Source organism: Misgurnus anguillicaudatus, chromosome 11 (genome assembly GCF_027580225.2).
Source record: "Misgurnus anguillicaudatus chromosome 11, ASM2758022v2, whole genome shotgun sequence".
NCBI classification, from domain to species: domain Eukaryota; kingdom Metazoa; phylum Chordata; class Actinopteri; order Cypriniformes; family Cobitidae; genus Misgurnus; species Misgurnus anguillicaudatus.
This window is the reverse complement of record NC_073347.2, coordinates 24,191,838-24,211,455: the sequence shown is the minus strand read 5'-3', so window position 1 is coordinate 24,211,455 and position 19,618 is coordinate 24,191,838. Positions and strand designations below refer to the sequence as shown.

The following is a 19,618-nucleotide window of genomic DNA, read 5'->3' as shown; positions in this document are numbered from 1 at the left end:
TACCTGTAAATTTTACAGTAAAATACTGGCAGCAGGGTTGCCAGCCCGTTACTGTAATTTTTACAGTATTGTTGCTGTAATTTTAATTTACAGACTTTGCCTGTATTTTTGATTACTGTAAAAAACTGTATTTTTAAAATAATGCTGTATTTTTTACAGCAATTCGTTACAGTGAATACTATCTGTGTTGAAATAGTGCCACATTGTTTTTAAACATACCCCTATGGCCATATAACCAGATACATATCTATAGTTAAGCGCATTTTTGACATTTCATGTAGCTAGTTTGGGTGCCTAGATGAAAAGTAAGCCAGATCTCAGATTTTGGATTTGTTGGTACAATTATCTGACTTGCATACTTCATCAGTAAATAAAAGATAATAGGCAGGCACAGATCATTCTTAGTGAATTCCTCCATTGAGGTTAAAGAAGATAAAACCTGAAACAAGATTATGGCTATCCACTAGTTATAAAAGCACACAGCTGGATCCGTCTGAGGCCAATGTGGTTTGTTCTAAAGCACCTGAATCGCTTCTGAGGTAATCTGTACCATTAGCACCAATGAAAAGCTTTTTCTCCACAGACTCTTTTTACATAGGAAGTTTGACTGTGGACTGGTCCCTTCAGAAGCCCCAGGTCGTCTGTGTGCTCTTATCAGAACATCACAACAGAAAACAGCATTGCATCTGCTGAACAAGTGGCTGAACCACAGTTATACATTTTATTTAGTGGTCTATGCAACATTGTTCCCTCATTTATGGACAATTCTTGCATCATATTATGCAATTAAAGAGCTTCTTCACTTCATATACGGGTCACAAAAATGAATTACAAAAATTTAAAAGCGCAGATAAAAAAAGTGCGTCAGACAAGAGCTTTTTTTATCAAACTCGTAATGGATTCTGCAAAAAAAAGTATTTCTAAATGGCCCGAGGCTAGGATTAAGCTGATTTGATGCAAAATTATTTAATAAACGTATAATATTCGGTTTAATATCATCATCTCATTTTTGACAGAGGTGGCGTTTAGCGTTTTTTTTGCATCTGAGCACCTCAGTTGCTTAACATGAATGCCTCGTTTTTCTCCTGGAAATTTAATTAGCTTTCTGAAAACATTGTTTATGCCACATTTATATATCATGTGTGATATATTCAGTGGAATGAACTATGTGGCATTACCATACACTATAAGCAAGCTCCTTTTATGCAAGGTCTAATTGCTCGAGGACAGAGATTCAAAACTAAATGTGCATGTGTTAACCAATAGGATGCTGATTCTAGAATTTAAACCATTAAAAACTAGGCTTAGAGAGACAAAATTAGAAGGAAAAGTAACAGGAGAGTTTAGAAGTGAGAAAAAGGGGCTTGTGCGGTGTCTAGCTGAAACCTCTGAAGAAAAGGATATCTGGATCCTGGAGGAAAAGAACAAAATAAGTGTCTCTAGACAGAAATATGCACAGGACATGAGTTAAACGGGGTGAGCAACAGACAGGCCACAATCACAAGCAAAAAGATGAAGAAAACGCAAGCAGTACAACAGTTCTCTCTCATGCATATTTGGTCAGTCAAAGAAAAAATTGATAAAAATGGTGTAAATTCATATGCAAACACAGCTGGGTTAGATGATTTAGTAAACATTGTCCCATCCACATAGACAAAAAAGTGAGTGAGAATGAGAGAGAAAGAGCAAGAGAGAGAGTGAGAAAGAGAGCGAGCAAGAGAGAGAGGCTAGGACAATACTAGGGCTGCATAACGATTGATCACAACTAATCAATTGCATAATAAAAGTTTTTGTGTACATCATATGTGTGTGTGTACTGTGCATTATATATTTTTTATGCATTTATAATAAGTTTTTTTATATTTTAACCCTTTAATTGGCGCAGCCCTTTTTGAGTGGGGGGGTGGTGAAAAGGTGATGTACACGTTCAAATTAATATAACTCTGGCTTTTTTTTTGGTCTAGATGCCTAATTTTGGTCTTGTTTGAAAGACGACTCTTTAAGTGTCTGAAGGTGAAAATATATTTTTTATATAGCAGTTTACAGATATTTGTAATAAATAAAAAGTGAACAGCAATATAGTATTATTTTTAATACATACAATTATTAAAAAAGTGAGGTTTGTGTTGGTTTGCTGCATACTCTTGTCACAAATGAATAAATTACAGTTACTGCATTATTATTATTACTGCTAGAAGTTTTTGAAATATGAAAACTACATTCTTAGACCTTTCCAAAAATATTTAGTTTGTCATGATAGATTCACATTTACATGAGAAATATTGAACTCACAGGTATTAATATGTATATATAATATAAATAATTTATGAGTATTTACATTAAGTATTCCTTATGCACGTGTGTGTATTTATATGTGCATAATTATTATACACGGCACACACACATGATGTAAACACAAACTTTTATTTGGTGATTAATCATTATGCTTCCCAGGACACAACTGCATGCAAGTGAAAAATTGAGAGAATTAGGTATGAGCTCATTAGATATGAAGTTTATTTTGATTACAGATGTATAAAATCTGGCTCAGAATCTGTCTGTCTTGTAAACCTATAAGCTTCAAAACATTATTTTGATTTTAAAATAAACTATGTTAAGGCTTGTTAAAGTGCTTGAAAGAATATTACATTTTGTAACTAAAATGTTTTAATTAATTGCAATTTAAGAACTACAATACCTACTAGTACTATGGGGGCAGCATTTGTACTTCTGCACAACCTCCACCACTGTTTTTAACCAAGAGTCTCTTGCAGATTATTGTTTTTACTGGCTATTCATTCAATCCATCAAACACTGCCCCCACCTGGCAATTTAACAACAGAAACTGTCAAACGAGCAAAACAAAAACACAATATCAAAACTGTGTACAATAATAAAATAACATAGAACAGGACAAACCAAATACATTAGGCAAACTGTGTGAAACAGAAGACATATAAGAAGAGTGACTGCCCCCTTTTACACAGGCTGACTAAATCTGTTTCTGGGGTAACCCTAAGGTTAAGTTTTGTACCTTTACAAAACAACATACAATGTAGTACCTTTTTGGGTACATTACTGTACTTTAAAGCAACACTATGTAGTTTCCAGGAACAACTGACTTACAGCTCCCCCATGTGGTTGAAAAGCGCAACAGTGCCTGGTATCAGACACTCTTCTGCAGGCAGGGGGAGGGGCGGGGCTGTGTTTCCTACCCTCCACCACCACTTTCAGAGTGTGCTTGTAGCAGCTAGGAGGCGGCTCAGGTGGCAGCAACAGTACAATTTGTCCATTTAAATGTTGTTATATCACTTAAATAATTTTAGATAAATTATTTAATGTAAAAAAAACGACATAGTGTTGCTTTAAGGACCTATTGTGTACATTTAAAAGCTTAAGAAAGGACTAGGCCTTAGTTAAATTAGGAAATATAACTAGTTTTAACAAACATGTTTTACTAACAACATTACTTGTGTGCACTTTGAGGCAAAACAAACGGCACTTGTATATTTTAAGATATTTCAGTGCAAGTTGTTTTCAGTTTGGACAGCTCTTACATTTATTTAAGTCTAGGACTAATCCCTGTCCGGGAAACTGCCCCTAAGTCCTTACGACACAATATTGTCCCCAAAAGGTACAACATTTCATTGTGTTACTTTGAGGGTACCACCCCAGTGTTGGACCCTGATAGGGATTTTCCAGACCAAAATTTCCACCACTACACTACTCACGTTCTTTTTATGTGATTTTCTGAAATATTCAAAACAATTAATCATATTACTTGATAACTCTTGTATTCACACAAGTTAATTAACACATTTTCTGGTCAGAAACCATCTATTTAGTTCGGAAAACTGAAAGGTTTAACTTTTCAAGGACACAGCAGACAGGCTAGAAAGGTCACATAACAGACTTTTCAAGCCGTTTCTGAGAACTATTAAGCCATATCTGTCACTTTGCAATCAAAAGCCTGAATTATTTTGTAAATAAAAGTGCAAGTAGATGTTACCAGTTTAATTTTTTATATTATTAAATATGACTTGCATGAGAGTTTATAAGTTAACATCTTATAAATTTACTGCTAGTGCTAATGTTTTTTTTAATATAGTCCCAAGGATGTTTAACTTTTAGTCAGTATGCTGAACACTAGAACACACCTGAGCTGATTTAACTCATTTTACCTTGTAAACAGCCTTTACTGGGCTTTTTTTGACACAAACAACCAGACAAGAAAAAAACAGTACTTTCAAATAAAATAGGTTTATTTCCAGTCTGAAAAGATTAAAACAACCAAAAATGAACAGTGGAACAGTTAGATGACCAGAGGGTCACAGTGGGTTACAGGAAGGAAAGATTATCCTCGATTACTCACTTCATTTTGTGTACATATTTATAAATGAATACAAATATACATATCAATTATTTAACAAAAATAGCTTAGCTTATGAGGACAGCAGATGACTGAAATCAGCAAAAAATAATAATAATCCCGCTGGGGCCAGAGGTGGGATTCCAGAGTAAAATACTTTCTGAATATCTATGAGAATGTGTCCAAGTGGTTGAGCCACTGAATTACAACATGCTAAAAAAATATTTGTTCCCTTTTGCACAAAATTGCGGTATGTAAGGGGCACGGTAACATAAGAAAGCTACAGTCCTCTATGAACACACACTATGAGAGCTTTTTAAGGGAGGGGTTCTGCAGGATGCATTCAGGCTGCATTAATCACTGGGGTTAAACATTAAAAGGCAGGTCCAAATAATAATAATAAAAAAATATCTGCTACCAAGCTAACACGACTGAGCAAGCAACCACAGAAATGGGAGCATAAAACTAAAAGCGGGATCTTAAATCGACAACCGAAAGCTGAAATGCTGAATTTTACAAAAGTAAACCCAAAAACTTAAAGGTGCAATGTGTAACTTTTTGAATGATCTCTTGACAGAAATGCATAATGATATACATAACTATATTATCAGTGGTGTATAAAGACCTTACATAATTAACTGTTATGTTTTTATTACCTTAGAATTAGTTGTTTTTATCTACATACACAGAGGGTCCCCTTACATGGAGGTCGCCATTTTGTTCCCCCACGTTTCAACAGAAGCCCTTAACGGACAAACTTTTTTACTAAGTTGTCTCCAACAATGATATGTTTGTCCTGTGGCAGCTGCGTAGCTTTTCTATGCATTTCAAATGTGAGGGGTGGACTGAGCCGTTGGTTGCAATTTGCAACATCACCACTAGATGCCACTAAAATTTACACACTGCACCTTTAAAATGATTAAAACGCACTGGTTCAAGCACAATATGAATTTCCTTATAAAATGCCTTTGCCAGTTTGAGTGACAAGACATAGCAATAAAACACATTCATAACACTTCTAGTCTATTCCTGGGGGATGTATATTTTCACTGCCAGTATGTAACCTCTAAACTCAATTGTCTTGTCCTAACTGCATCAGTTTTGATCTGTGTGGATCTATCTGGACGGGAGCAAACCTGTACAACAGCAATGTAAAACAGCTGCAATGAAAACAGAATGAAACAACATCCGAGTTGCCATTTACGCCAACTTTATGTGTGAGTTTGTTAAAGTCCTGTAACTGAAGGTTAAGCAAACCAACAGTGTTGTTCCTCTTGTCTACATTCCTAAAGCGACAGCAGATTTGCAGACACAACAACATATCTTGAACATATGTTGACCTCTAATTCCATCCTAAAATTGTCCTGTTTAAAGGATAGTTCATCCAATAAAAAAACAAAAAACAATTTACTCACCCTGATGGTGCTTTTAACCTGCACAATCTTAACTGGAACAAATCGAATGTTACTCCACATTCACTTTCATATATAAAATGAGACAATATGGTTCAAATATGGTTTCAGAATCAAGAAAGTCAGGTTTGGTAGAACAAGAGGGCGATTACATGACATTAAAATGAACTATCCCATTAATTACATATTTATTTTTCGCAAATTCTCTTATTTCACAAATAATCCAACTTCCACTTGGGAAAACATCTCACAAAAGCACAATGATCATCAAGCTCATGTTATAACACAAGCCAAAAGCAAAGAGGAAACAGGGAGGTTCTTTTAGTTTACATTAGCTATACACTGTTAGATTGTCATTTTATTACAATATTAGTTTTAAAGTTTAATAAATCACCCTGTGAGATTTATGAAAAAGACAAATTACGCACTCTTATTTCAGTATGCAAATGAGATTAGGACAAAAGATCAGTCTATTAATTAGACTCAAGGTAATGCTCGCACAATGCTCAACAATCTCATGGCAATTCGTAACTATTTTACTTTTTTAGCAATTTATACAATCTTATTCATACGTTTGCATGTAATCTGCGTCCACTGTTGTGGTTAGGGGTGGACCCTTATGCTAACAATTGTACTCACATTATACAAACTCTTACTAAAAATCACCACCTTGTAAAACAGTCACATTTCCCTGTGAGATCAGGTTAAAACTTTTAACAAAAATACGAATTAGTTTCAGGAGGTAGGGACACAGATGTTTTTACTGTGACAAACATTTAGAAGTGACAATCATTTCAACTTCTCTCACATACAGCATTGGGACAAGAGGGGAAAGGTGCAAGAGAAAATAAACTATGAGCATTCAAATGAATGAATGAATCGATCAATCACACACTTAGCAGCAAACAGTTTTCTGTTGCGCTCCTTATTAGTCCCATGAGGAACACGAGCAGGCTCCGCCTTAAACCAGGCTAGCTCACTGCATTACACTGGATTTGTTCTTTTAAAAAAAATGCTCAAATTAAAAACTTCAAGACATTAAAATAAATGATTCACAATCAAACTAAAATGAAGCATAGAAGTATAGAGTGGTGACACGCTTTCTCTCCAAGTAGTGCAGATGGGTAAGTGAGCGCTATAGCTAAAGCCATATATATGTGTCAAAAAGCCTAAATATCCCAGTTAAACCCACATAATTTTAAGCACAATAAAACATGCAATCTCACACGTCCATTCACACATACACACCATAGAGGCCTTGCTTCAATTCTGAATACAAGCTTCTTAATTCCTTTTCCAGCAAGCACTAGGATGCTCCTATAGGCCATTCCCAAACCAAAAGCTGCAAAAGTGCAGAACACTGAATGCAGATAGAAAAGCCATAGTGTTAATGATGAAAAAGGAGGCGGGTAAAGTCAGGGTTCGTCCAATCAAGTAACAGACACTTACCCATAAAACGAGCTTCACTATGCACCCACACACACACATACACACAAATCACTTATTTCTCCATCACACACACACAGGCACACAAGTTCAGCTTATAGTTTAAGCAGGAGTTAAAGCGGTTTCCTCAGAGGAAGAGGGGGAAATAGACCCCACCAGAAAAAAAAAATTAAACAGTAGTACTGAGGAGAACATAATTACTGTCATCTGTGCCATGGATTTACAAAAAGCTTACTGTACTGTGCTGTGAGCCCATATCATTTACCCGTTTCACTTATAAAATAACAATACAAAAAATCATATTTTTTTAAAAAATAAAAGGAGGGAGATGCTGTGTTGGTTTTCGACGGTTGGAGAGGAAACAGAAAAGCAGGACGGGCATAACGATGTGCCTTTTTTTTCTTTTTTATAAACTTAAAATTCAAGCTGCATTTGATACAGGCTTTTCTTTGTACAAGACAATTGCACTTCACAGAAATAAAAGCTGAAATATACAAACACACAAGGAAACGTGAATCAAATTAATAATTACACCAAAAAAAGAACAATTTTTAAGAGGGTTAAGAATAAAAGGTTTTGGGGGAAAAAAGTGATTCGGGACATAAAAGTATACAGAAATTTCCAGAAGGTACCATTGCCTTGCTCTGAAGAAGGAAGGTTATGTGAACAAAAGAGGAGCTCTCAGTCCCTTCCTCCTCTTCCTCTGAGCAGTCCAGAGCAGCTGAGCCGGGCTGTGGTCGAGTTCTTGTGCAGGTCTTGTGGTAGTCGTCTGCTTGAGGGTTGTTGTGCAGGGTACTGGTGTTGGGTCCTGTGGAACGGTTCTTGTGCGGGGTTCTGGAGGGTTGTAAACTCTGTGCGGTGTTTAAAGGGGCGGGGCTACCACATGTCATCCGTGGATGCAGAGTCCTTCAATGGAGAGAGGAGGAGAGCAGCTTGTGAGATGTCAACAAGCTCCAACTGCCAACCACTCAGGAAAAGGTGTGCGTGTGTGTTACACAGCGTTAGACACAGATGAAAATGAAGAAGATAGATATGTGAGGAATGTGAAATAAATGATTTTTGATGGAAATAGGTTGGAAAGATGGAGACTGTGCTTGGGCTCAAGAACATGATACGCCGATTACAGCTAATGGAAATTATAGCACTTAATGTAGTTGTGTATTAAAAAGCTATTTAAGGATATTCTACTTAAAGATGCACTTTTTATGTGTTTGATGTAAATGTCTGAAGTGGTGCAAAGAAATACTGATGATATTGGGAAGTGACAAACACTACAGACATGCACATAAAAGCAGGAACATTTGAATGCATTAAAGGGACACTTCACCCTTTTTGAAAATATACTAGTTTTCCAGCCTCCCTTAGAGTTAAAAATTTGATTTTTACCTTTTTGTAATCTATTCAGCTGATCTACCACTTTTAGCATAGCTTAGCATAATCTATTGAATCTGATTAGACCATTAGCATTGTGCTAAAAATAACCCAAAGTTTCAAAATTTTTCCTATTTAAAACTTGACTCTTCTGTAGTTACATCGTGTACTAAGGTCGATATACATCGAGTATGTATATACTCTCATTCTGACGTAATCATCAAGGACTTTGCTGCCGTAACATGGCTGCAGGAGGCGCAATGATATTATGTAGTCCCCAAAATAGTCCCCTGCTATTGAAAGATACTAACGAGGCCCATTTTCGACTGCTGCGTAATATCATTGCCCCTCCTGCAGCAATTTCCAGGTACTTACGCCAGAATGAGCATATAGTTCCTAACCATATCTGCCTAGAAAATCGCAACTTTTAATTTTCCGTCTGCCTTAGTACACGATGTAACTAAAGAAGAGTCAAGTTTTAAATAGGAAAAATATCAAAACTCTTTAGTTATTTTTGAGCGCGATGCCAATGGTCCCATCAGATTCAACGGACCGTGCCAAGCCATGCCAAAAGTGCCAGCGCCAAACCCGGAGATCAGCTGAATGGATTTCAAAACTGTAATAATCAAATGTTTAACTCTAGGGAAGCTGGAAAATTAGCATACCTTCAAAAAAAGTGCAATGTCCCTTCAACGTCAAGAAAAGATCCTATGCTGTCCAACCGTTTAGGCTAAGATAAAATATATAACAATATTTTTTATCACCTTTTGCAGGCAATATAAAATAAAGCATTGTGAATCAGTTAAATATGTTAAGATATTGACTGAATATTGTCAAAAGGCTGAAAAAAAATATCAAACAGTAATTGTTTCAGGTGTAAATCTACACTTTATAAAAATTGAAATCTAAATCCATAAGCAACGGGTTTTTTTTATTGCGGCTTCATTGTGGTAGTTTCCTAAATTCAGATTTGTTGTTTGTCTTAGTAGTAATGTTGCAGATTTAATCCTGTCATTAATTTAAAAGTGTATGCAGGAAACTAACCCGTTACAATGAAACAGTCACAAATGCCTAACCAGGCTTTTTCCACACCAGTTGTCAAGGACATAGTTTAATATGGCAAAATGGTAGACTATTCCTTTAAATATGTTATTACCTCAACCTAGACGAACTAATACATATCCATCTTTTTTCAATGCGTGCACTGCGCATCGCGTCGCGAATGTGCTAGCACCTAGCCCAGACCCATTAATTCCTATGGTACCAAACAGGGAAGCCACCAAACACTTCTGTGTTTTCCCTATTTAAAGACTGTTACATGAGGAGTTATACCAGTAAGTATGGCGCCACAAAATAAAACTTTTTTTGGTACCATAGGAATGAATGGGTCTAGGCCAAATGCCAACACACCCACAACGCGCTGCACAGTGCAGGCACCGAAAAAAGATAGATATGTATCAATTCGTCCAGGTTGAGGTAACAACATAGTTTAATGTGGCAAAAGGGTAGACTATTCCTTTAAAGCAAAAGTTCACCAAATAATAAACATTTGCTGTTCATTCACGCCATCCAAGAGCAGGTGACAAAGTAGTAACAGAACAATGAATAAAAATTTTAATAGAAATTGTGGTCCTCAGTGATCTCTATAATGCAAGTCCTCGGGTGTCAACACTTTAAGAGACCAAAAAAACAGATACAGGTAACAAGTAATTTCTGATATATATGATACATATATATGGACATATTAAGCCAATTTATCTGTGCAAAAGAATTAAACGCTACTTACAACATTACACTCTTAAGGGAACCACTTTAAGTGCTATATAGCACCCATGTAGAACCATAAGTTGTTCTACAGCACGAGTATAGCGCCCCTAATGGTTCTACATATAGGTGCTATATAGCACCCAAAGTGGTTTCCCTATGGTTGAGCCAGTGAACCACTTTTAGTGCTATTTAGTATCATTTTATTTTTTAGAGAGTGTAACCGATAATCCGAAGCACACGCCTGTAATGCGTCAGAAAGGGTGCATTTCAAATGTGCTTCTGCACCCTTGAAAGTCACTGCAGGAAGAGGAAGCAACATGAAGGGTCGTCTCAGATGTCACCTACATCTTGGATAGCCTGAGGATAAGTAAATTGACAGCAAACTTTTAATATTCGGCGACCTAATCCATGAAAAATTCTTGGTATTATGATACAGCAGCCATAATAAAGTAACAAAAGCCTAAAGTCTCCAGAAAGGCAGTACCCAACCATCTATGATGTTGCACCTAAAAGCAAAGCACCAAAGAGGGAAAAACACCACCAACATATCGTAAAGCATTAAACCACTAATGCTAACACCAACCCACCGGAATTCATCCTCAAAAAGCCGAACCGTCCCTTATGAATATGAATGAAATGATATGAGTGTTGTATTGTTTTTGTTTTGTTTGCGTGATTTTAAAATCACAAAAGAGACTGAAAGAGCACACCGAGGTTCGCAGGTCAAGAAAAGAACCCGAATGATCTGATTCACAGTCAAGTCTCTTTCAGGTAAATGTGGACGCATTCTTTTTAAAATCACATTAAATATGATATTAGAAATGTAGTACCGGCAACTTGACAAATAAATCAAAAGTCCTAAAACTGTATTAATTTGACACCCTCCTGCATTCGACCAATCCCTTTCCAAAGCATAATTTAGCCTATCCAGGATGGAATAAAGCAGACAATATGCAGCAGGATGGAAACATGCACAAAGGAAAAAAACAAAACCATGAATGCTTAAGCTGATGACAAACATAGTCATGCAGTGTGACAGAAATTTGGAAGTTCATTGGCCATTGCATAAAACATGCCAACATTTACACACAAACAGGGTTTGGGTCGATGTACTCACTGTATCCTCATTCCTGTATGGGTTGAGTTTGTTGTATACTGCTTCAATCACACTCCGCCTATGAAAAATACAGACACGGGTATGAGCTTTTGATAGGAAGGAGAGATGAAACGGAAAGAACAAGGAGCTCTTTTCTAAAATCTAATACGCTGCCTACATAGGGAGCATCCAAAAAAAATTCCAGCTTGGTTTTTATGAGATTAGATGTACTGTTTACCAGCAAAACAACATTTTGAAAGGAGGGGGCTGTGTTACTCACTTGCTGGCCAGCTCTCCGCCAGGTGGTAAGTTGGGGATGCTCTCAGATGCTAATGTACGCATCACATGAACCAGGTCTGGCACACCTTCGTCCCCCTGCCTTTTCAGAATCTCTGTTTCACAAAAATTGAGAGAGGTCAAGCTCACGTTTACTAGGCATTATACTAATGCTCATTTCTTTAGTAAAAAAAGACAGATTGCTCCTACCTTCTACTCTGCTTTCCAGGTACTTATCGAGCTCTGCCTCTCTTTTGACAGCCTCAGGACAAACCTTCGGTGCACCGACGAAACACACCAACACGACACTCATGTTGTCACGGCTTCCCTGTCCAACGACAAAAGAAACGAGGGGTTAAAATATAAAACAATAAGCAATGAATATCTAAGATTAAATAGATTTAACTTAAACATAAAAATCTACATACACAGGGTAAATGCATAAAAAGCTGTGCATGCAGCTATACAGTAATAAATATAGGCATGTGAAGGTCTCTTTAACACTGACCTTGTATAAACAGGTATCCACAATTTCATTGCAGACCCTCTCCAGATCATCCGTTACCTCCAGCCGGGAACGAACAAAATCGCACAGCTCCTCATTAGCCATGACATCCCAGATGCCATCACAAGCCAGTACAATAAACTCATCCTCCGCCTCACACCTCTCTATAGCATACACCTCAGGCTCCGGTGACACCAGCTGCTCCGTGGGACCCTTACCGTGCACGCACTTATAGTCAAAGTCCCCCAAAGCCCTGGACACGGCCAGAGACCCATTCACGCGCTGGATCATCACAGACCCTCCAGCATTCTGAATTCTCTCTTTCTCCAGTGGATTGCTGGGTTTATGGTCCTGTGTGAAGAAGTTAACGGCACCACGGCGACTCAGCAGCCCCCGCGAGTCTCCGCAGTTGATGAAATAGATGTGGCGAGGAGAAATCATCACACCGACGGCCGTGGAGCCACTGCGGTCGGAGCCACCGTGCTTCTTCTCCGAGATCTGGCGCATGTGATCGTCGATCTGCAGGAAACCCGTGCGGATTCCTGTTTTTACGCTCTCAACGCCGGGCTCGACATTTGGACTTCCACCTCCGCCCCCGCATTGGAAGTCAGGGTTGCTGGTGATGTGATCCAGAAGGTGCTCGCAGCAGTAACGTGCCACCTGTGATCCTGCATGCCCGTCGTAAACGGCAAAGAAAGACCAGGGGTCGAGGCCATTGGGCAGACCGATGACAGCGGTGTGCGCATCTTCCATCTCTACGCGCCAGCCCTGCATGCTGCTCAGGCCGTAGCGCAGGCTGTTTCCCTCTCCATGAGCGTTGTGCTTCTCCATCTTTGGCTTATCCAGAAATGCACCCATCTCTGCGGTTTAAGAATCTAAAACAGAAAATTTTTCAAGAATTATGAGCATTTTAGAAAAGAAAAAAAGTTGGTTTTGTAACTGGTGGCGGGGATTAAATTGTTTGAGTGGCCAGGCTGTCCAATGCTTAACCAATGTTGTTACTACTTAGTTTTCAAACAATGATAGACGGGTGCCTATTTTAACAACTTTGTTTTAAATGCTTGTGACACTACCGGCGTGGAAATGGAAACGCAGACCTGTACAGGTATAACACAAAAACAATTTGGGCATTTCTTATACTTTGATAAACAAACTACTTGACAGTCAGTATCATCTTATCTTGTATTTTAATTTTAGAGAATAAATTTAACATGCAAATATAAAACAGCATCCAGATCATTGTGACCTTAAAGAATTAAGTTACATAAACCTGTAAAACATTTCTGTAAGGTTGGCACTCATCAATAACAATGTCGTCACTTGAAGCATGTATAAAAACACACACCAAACAAAAGGTCTCTATTTATAATTCATGATGACTGAAACTACAGAAGTCTTGTCATACCACTGGTCACATTAGAAATAAACTAACGAGATGTATTAGACACAAGTGTAAACACACAGACGCGCATCACAAAAGCAGACAGACGCACACAACGTGTTCCCTGCCATGTATGGCCGTCAGCTAACAGGCTGCAATGCACACTACACACTCTCTTACTAAAAATAGAAAAGTACAGATGCATTCGGACGGAGCACAATTTAGCACCCGTCAATCACAACCATCAAATACAATTCATTCTGAGCACTATACAGTGTACTGTATAAAATAAACCCGTGTGACACATGTAAATATGACAGAGCTGCTAATTAGACATGTTTGTGGGTTACATTCACGTGCAGACATGCGCAATGAATGTTATTTGCCCTTGTTAGCTGTGGTTATATGACATTTATACATGCGCGTGCAGACCTGCCGCATGTTCACGCGCCTGTATTCCGCATTACGTCATGGTGTCGCGAGCCTGCTAACGCGTTAGCTGTATGCTAACATTGACACCCCGATTCTACTTGACACCTTCATCTCGCTGTAACCAAAACATTTAGACGTTTAGTGTGTGTAATCGGGAAATAAATCAGGTTTAAAAAGTCTGTAAGACGTTCATTCCTGGAATCTGGAGTACGATAACATAGCGAGTTAAATTCAAGCGAGGCCCGCATGAAGCCTCAGGCTAAAGTGACCATCTTACGGGCCTCTGAGCGCCAAACGCCGGATACAGATGGCGGGTCAGCCTGCTAAGCTCACGCAACATCGACGTACTCCCTTAGCACGCATGCTAACTTGCTACATATATCATTCACATTTGTATATCGCAGGAGAACATAAACTTACCGATTAGATAATGTCCTTGTGTGTTCTGTAGCGGATGAATTAAAAAATAAAAACAGAAAAGGAAAGAAGGGCGAAGAGTAATAAAGAGATATAAACTGAGCGCGGCGGTGGAGAGAGAGAAACAGGCTGCTGGATTGTTTGGCTTTGCATTCAGTCTGTGAAAGAGCGGACCTCCCTTATCTGTTTAAGCCAGGAATGCATCATTCCCATTTATTCTGCGTCCCAAATGGATGTGGAAAATGAAAAGTGTCAGATTTGACCGCTGTTTTGGTCCGCTGTGATCGGGACCGAATCTCTGCACACCAGCAGCAGCAAAAGGGACCCGGATGTGGATCGAGCAGGGCTGCGCACTTAAAAGAATGACATCATCATCTCTCCATCATCATCATCAGCCCTCATTCACTATCCCTCCATCTGTACATTATTCTGTCATCACCATTACATCCTTCCACCATCAATCCAACATCCATAATCTTTAAAGCACTGCCCACTTTATCCCATCCAGAATAAATACAAACACCATAAATAACACCATATAGTCGATAAAGAGACGATAATATTAAAAACGCCTATTAATATTTAGGTAAAGAAGCACGGGTGAATGTAAAAGCATCAAACTTGGGTAACAGTGTTTTAAAAAGGTATTCTTTAGTCATGAGTAAATACAACTTAATGCATTTACTCGTATCATACTTTATAATAAACCAATATCTAAAATGTTTTCATTAATGCAATCAGACATTTTAAACCCTGCATGTAAAAAAAATTAGCTTGAGTATTTTTCTGTTTTGCTGTTTTCTGCATAAAATCATTCTACATCATTTTTAATAATATTGTGAAAATTAGGGCTGGGGAAAGATTAATCACATACAAAATAAAAGTTATTTTTTTACATAATATATGTGTGTGTGCTGTGTGTAATTATTGTGTATATTTAACCACACACACATACATATATTCATGTCAGATTTTTTTATTTATATATATTTTTTTATTTATATACAATATAGAATATATAAAAATATAAATAAATATATATATATATATATATACACATGTAAATGTTTCTTAAATACATACATGAATGTGTGTGGATTTATATGTACATAATAATTACACACAGCACACACTCATATATTATGCCAAAAATAACTTTTATTTTGTATGCGATTAATCGCGGTTAATCTTTCCCAGCCCATATCTTGGACTGTGCCATGTTAAGATTAAAGTGAAATCAATGAGCGAAATCGTAGTCGTAAAGTATTGAAATTGTATGTAAATTGAAAACGTTATTGTGTTTTTATCCAGAAAAACCGCAGCTCCTCCGTTCACCTCTGTTGTAGGACAGGTTTGCCCTCCCCAATATGGCGGCCATGTTGCGCCAATGAACTTGGTGCACATGGTAGAGCTGCCTGATACGGAAGACAGTTACACTATGTTGAAATTCACAGAGATCTGTCAAGCGCTCTGCTTGCGAAAGGAGCACCAACACTACTACTAAACTCAATACTCTAATAACGTTAGCTTTTGAAGTTTATCGCTTCTTGTCTTGGCACAAACATGATGGATGTGTGCTGGTCATGTTTGTTTATCGGAGGAATCGCCGTTTATTTTCTAACGCAACTTCTGCGCTTCATCTTTGCCGACGCTGATCTGACTTTATTATGGGCGGACAAGGTCGGCAGCACACCAGGTAGGCAGATACGAATCTAATTCGTTTACACTATAAATGTTTGGGGTTAATCTGTCATGTACATACTTTAAAGACATTTACGATCTTCCTCATAGTTGTCTTTGCAGTTGTAATAAAGTGACACAATGTATCAAGATTGTGAAATTTGCACCCTCTGTTGTTGATTTGTCTAACATAATTCTAGACTGTTCACTTTGTGTTATCTTAATAGTAATTGTCAAAATCAGAAATGACTGTCAAAAACTGTCCAAATCAACCTAAATTTACATATTCACACTAGGCTATATTTACCACCAACCCATTGCTTAATCTAGCAATGCATATACTTTTACTGAGATCACAGTTCTTGTAGCTCAACGGTATGCCCTAGAACTTTGTATTATCAGTGCAAAAGGTTGTGGGTTTGATTCCCAGAGAATACACATAGTGGAAAAAAAATCACTTTGGTTTAAAGTGTGTCCCGAATGCATAAATGTAGCATTTTAATGTAATTTTACTGGAACTTGACAATAACTGCAACTTGAATGTATTTACAATGTAAATGTGTGTAGATGAGCTTCATATTGGTTGTCATTGTATAGAGTCAAAGTTGCGAGGGAAAGTGGTGTGGATTACTGGAGCATCCAGTGGTATCGGGGAGGAACTGGCCTATCAGCTCGCAACACTTGGTGCTCGGCTAGTGTTGTCTGCCCGCAGAGAGAATGAGCTGGAGAGGGTGAAACGCTCATGTTTGGGTAAGATATGCTTTGGGGAAAATGTGTGACACTGAAGGTAACACACAAAAGCCCAATTCAAAACACTGTAATTCATGCCCCATTTTTAGCTGCTGAATGTGACCCTGAATGTGTGTTCAGAAGTCTTTCCTAGCCTTGCATTACACAGTCATGTGCTAAAAGTATGCACACTGTGATCCTGAAATACATTTTCTTTTTCCCTTTAGAGCGCTCCTCCCTAAAGGACGAGGATATTCTTGTTCTTCCGCTCGATTTGATGGACCGTGCATCGCATCAAGAAAAAACCGAGATTGCTCTGAAACACTTTAATGATGTAAATGCAACCTGTAATGCATATCAGATGATTTCTAGTAATAATTCAGCAATGGTACAATACACAAATAGCAGGACCAAGTCTTGAATTGAGCACTTTGCTTAAAGGGACACTCCACATTTTTGAAAATGTTCTCATTTTCAAGCTCCCCTAGAGTTAAACATTTCATTTTTATGGTTTCGGAATCCATTCAGCTGATCTCTGGGTTTGGCGCTGGCACTTTTGGCATAGCTTGGCACGGTCCATTGAATCTGATTGGACCATTAGCATCACGCTAAAAATGACCAAAGAGTTTCAATATTTTTCCTGTTTGGAACTTGACTCTTCTGTGGTTGCATCGTGTACTAAGACAGACAGAAAATGATCAGGGACTTTGCTCCCGTTGCATGGCTGCAGGAGGCGTAGTGATATTGCGCAGCACCTGAAAATAGTCCCATGCTATAGAGGGTATGCATTGATGTCCCTTTTCCACGTGACCACGCCGGAGCTCGCCTTGTTGAGTGGCAAAACATTTAGCAAAATGGCTGGCTGTTCTAGTGGCGGCTGCAAAAATGACTGTATGACTGACAATTATCAACAAAAATGTTATTTAATTTTAAATTTAGTTGGACTTGATAGTGACCCTAGCAACTCTATAAAAAAGTAACCAAGGGGACTGTTTTCGGGCGGTGTGTGGTATTGCTGCGCCTGCTGCAGCCATGTTGCGGCAGAGAAGTCCTTGATTATTACACCAGAATGAGAGTATAGTTCTTAGCCATATCTGCTAGAAAATCACAACTTTTAATTTTCCGTCAGTCTTAGTACACGATGTAACTACAGAAGAGTCTTAGTTTTAAATAGGAAAAATAACAAAACTCTTTGGTTGTTTTTTGGCGCGATGCTGGTGGTCTGGTCGGAGTCGGTGGATTGTGCTGAGCTATGCTGGAAGTGGTGGCGCCGGACCCGAAGATCGGTTGTACGGATTCCGAAACCAGGGAAGCTGGAAAATGAGCATATTTTCAAAAAAAGTGGAGTGTCCCTTTAAGAGGCCAGTTGGGACTGAGACTATTCTTGGCCTTGGATTACAACCATGGCCTTTGTATTACTGGCCTGGACCCTCAACATGACCTAATTTTCCAAAACTCTACATTCTCAGATAGACGTGCTGATAAATAACGGCGGTCGGAGTCAGCGTTCGCTGTGTATGGACACAGATGTGGACGTGTACCAGGCTCTTATGGAGCTCAACTACCTGGGCACCGTATCTCTCACTAAGCAGGTGCTGCCCCACATGACCCATCGTGGAACTGGTATCATAGCAACCGTCAGTAGCGTCGTAGGCTTTGTAGGGGCGCCCTTGGCAACGGGGTATGCTGCGAGCAAGCATGCAGTGCAGGTGAGAAAAACCTCACAGACACAATAATCATACCAGCCTACTGTACACATCATCTGCTACAATGTTTATATAGCATAGCTTCACTAATCTGCTGTGTTTCTGCAGGGTTTTTTTGACAGTTTGAGAACAGAACTCACCGATTATCCAAACATCACAATTAGTACCATCTGCCCTGGACCTGTAATATCAAGCATCGTTCATAATGCTTTCACTGAGGTGCTTGACAAGGTACCTACATCAGCTCATAGAGCAAAATAAAACAATCACCATTAGTCTTTTTGTCATCGGTTTTAAGCGGCACATTTCTGTTATTAGCCTGTGCCCACAGCTGGAGATCAAATGCACAAGATGTCTACGGAGCGCTGTGTCCGCCTCATCCTGGTAGGTCTGGCCAACCATGTGAAAGAGATGTGGATTGCTCAACAGCCCTTTCTACTATTCTGCTATATGTGGCAGTACACTCCCACCTGGGCCTGGTACTTCACTAATATTTTGGGCAAAAAACGTGTGCAGAACTTCAAAGCCGGGCTGGTAAGTACTGGCAGCTTGCGGTGAAAAGATAAATTAGATCTTCTGTCATCCAGTCTGTGAAAACCAAGCGTGTCATTTTTTAGCAACTTACTGGTTTAAACATAAAATCATCCTATATAATGTAAAAAGCATTCAGTGAAAAAATAACCTTGATATCTTCAATACTCAAGGTTTTTTCTGATCTTAATATTCCCTTATTTTTTTAGGATGCAGATTCTGCATACTTCAGCAAGCCAAAGGTCAAGACTACATGAAAATAATATTTTTCCATCTTATTCTAAAAATGTATTTTTTGCATTTCTGTACATTCTTGAGTTGAAGGACCAACAGCCCTGAAAAGCCTAGAAACTGAAAAGAAATAACCTCACATATAATTCAGTCATATAATTAAATATGGGAACATTGTACTTATGCTTGCTGCAGTTGATTCATGTATTCTGTTTCTGTATTAATAAATATTTAAACAAATTTTGTGAACCAAAAATGACTAAAGGATG

At 38.4% G+C, this 19,618-nt stretch overlaps 2 protein-coding genes across 4 annotated transcripts; one reads left to right on the top strand and one right to left on the bottom strand.

Moving 5' to 3' along the window:
* Positions 1-997: 997 nt before the first annotated feature.
* On the bottom strand, positions 998-14,818 carry ppm1aa (protein phosphatase, Mg2+/Mn2+ dependent, 1Aa). Of its 3 annotated transcripts, none has more exons than XM_055169723.2 (6): positions 14,476-14,818; positions 12,246-13,117; positions 11,948-12,065; positions 11,742-11,853; positions 11,483-11,540; positions 998-1,411 (listed from the first exon to the last, which is right to left on the bottom strand). In XM_055169723.2, the coding sequence occupies exons 2-6, from the start codon at positions 13,098-13,100 to the stop codon at positions 1,376-1,378; spliced, it is 1,179 nt and encodes a 392-aa protein (XP_055025698.1). In that variant the 5' UTR covers positions 13,101-13,117; positions 14,476-14,818; the 3' UTR covers positions 998-1,375. The 3 variants fall into 3 exon arrangements, with proteins under 3 accessions (XP_055025698.1, XP_055025699.1, XP_055025700.1); XM_055169724.2 differs by lacking the exon at positions 998-1,411 and adding an exon at positions 4,242-8,133 and having other exon boundaries at positions 14,476-14,817; XM_055169725.2 differs by lacking the exon at positions 998-1,411 and adding an exon at positions 10,190-10,722 and having other exon boundaries at positions 14,476-14,817.
* Positions 14,819-15,881: 1,063 nt separating this feature from the next.
* On the top strand, positions 15,882-19,589 carry dhrs7 (dehydrogenase/reductase (SDR family) member 7). The gene is made up of 7 exons (XM_055170120.2): positions 15,882-16,168; positions 16,750-16,902; positions 17,109-17,215; positions 18,351-18,590; positions 18,696-18,818; positions 18,906-19,121; positions 19,328-19,589. Exons 1-7 carry the CDS (start codon positions 16,036-16,038, stop codon positions 19,373-19,375), a joined length of 1,020 nt encoding a protein of 339 aa, XP_055026095.1. The 5' UTR covers positions 15,882-16,035; the 3' UTR covers positions 19,376-19,589.
* Positions 19,590-19,618: the final 29 nt, after the last annotated feature.

Excerpts from the sequence above, each read along its gene's own strand:
- ppm1aa (XM_055169723.2), bottom strand. The coding sequence starts at position 13,100 with ATGGGTGCATTTCTGGATAAGCCAAAGATGGAGAAGCACAACGCTCAT. Across the intron at positions 12,066-12,245 it reads TGGATACCTGTTTATACAAG|GGAAGCCGTGACAACATGAG; the intron begins GTCAGTGTTAAA and ends GTCGTTGGACAG. Across the intron at positions 1,412-11,482 it reads CATACAGGAATGAGGATACA|GATCCAGATATCCTTTTCTT; the intron begins GTGAGTACATCG and ends CTTTTCCTCCAG.
- dhrs7 (XM_055170120.2), top strand. The coding sequence starts at position 16,036 with ATGATGGATGTGTGCTGGTCATGTTTGTTTATCGGAGGAATCGCCGTT. Across the intron at positions 17,216-18,350 it reads CTCTGAAACACTTTAATGAT|ATAGACGTGCTGATAAATAA; the intron begins GTAAATGCAACC and ends CTACATTCTCAG. Across the intron at positions 18,591-18,695 it reads CGAGCAAGCATGCAGTGCAG|GGTTTTTTTGACAGTTTGAG; the intron begins GTGAGAAAAACC and ends GTGTTTCTGCAG.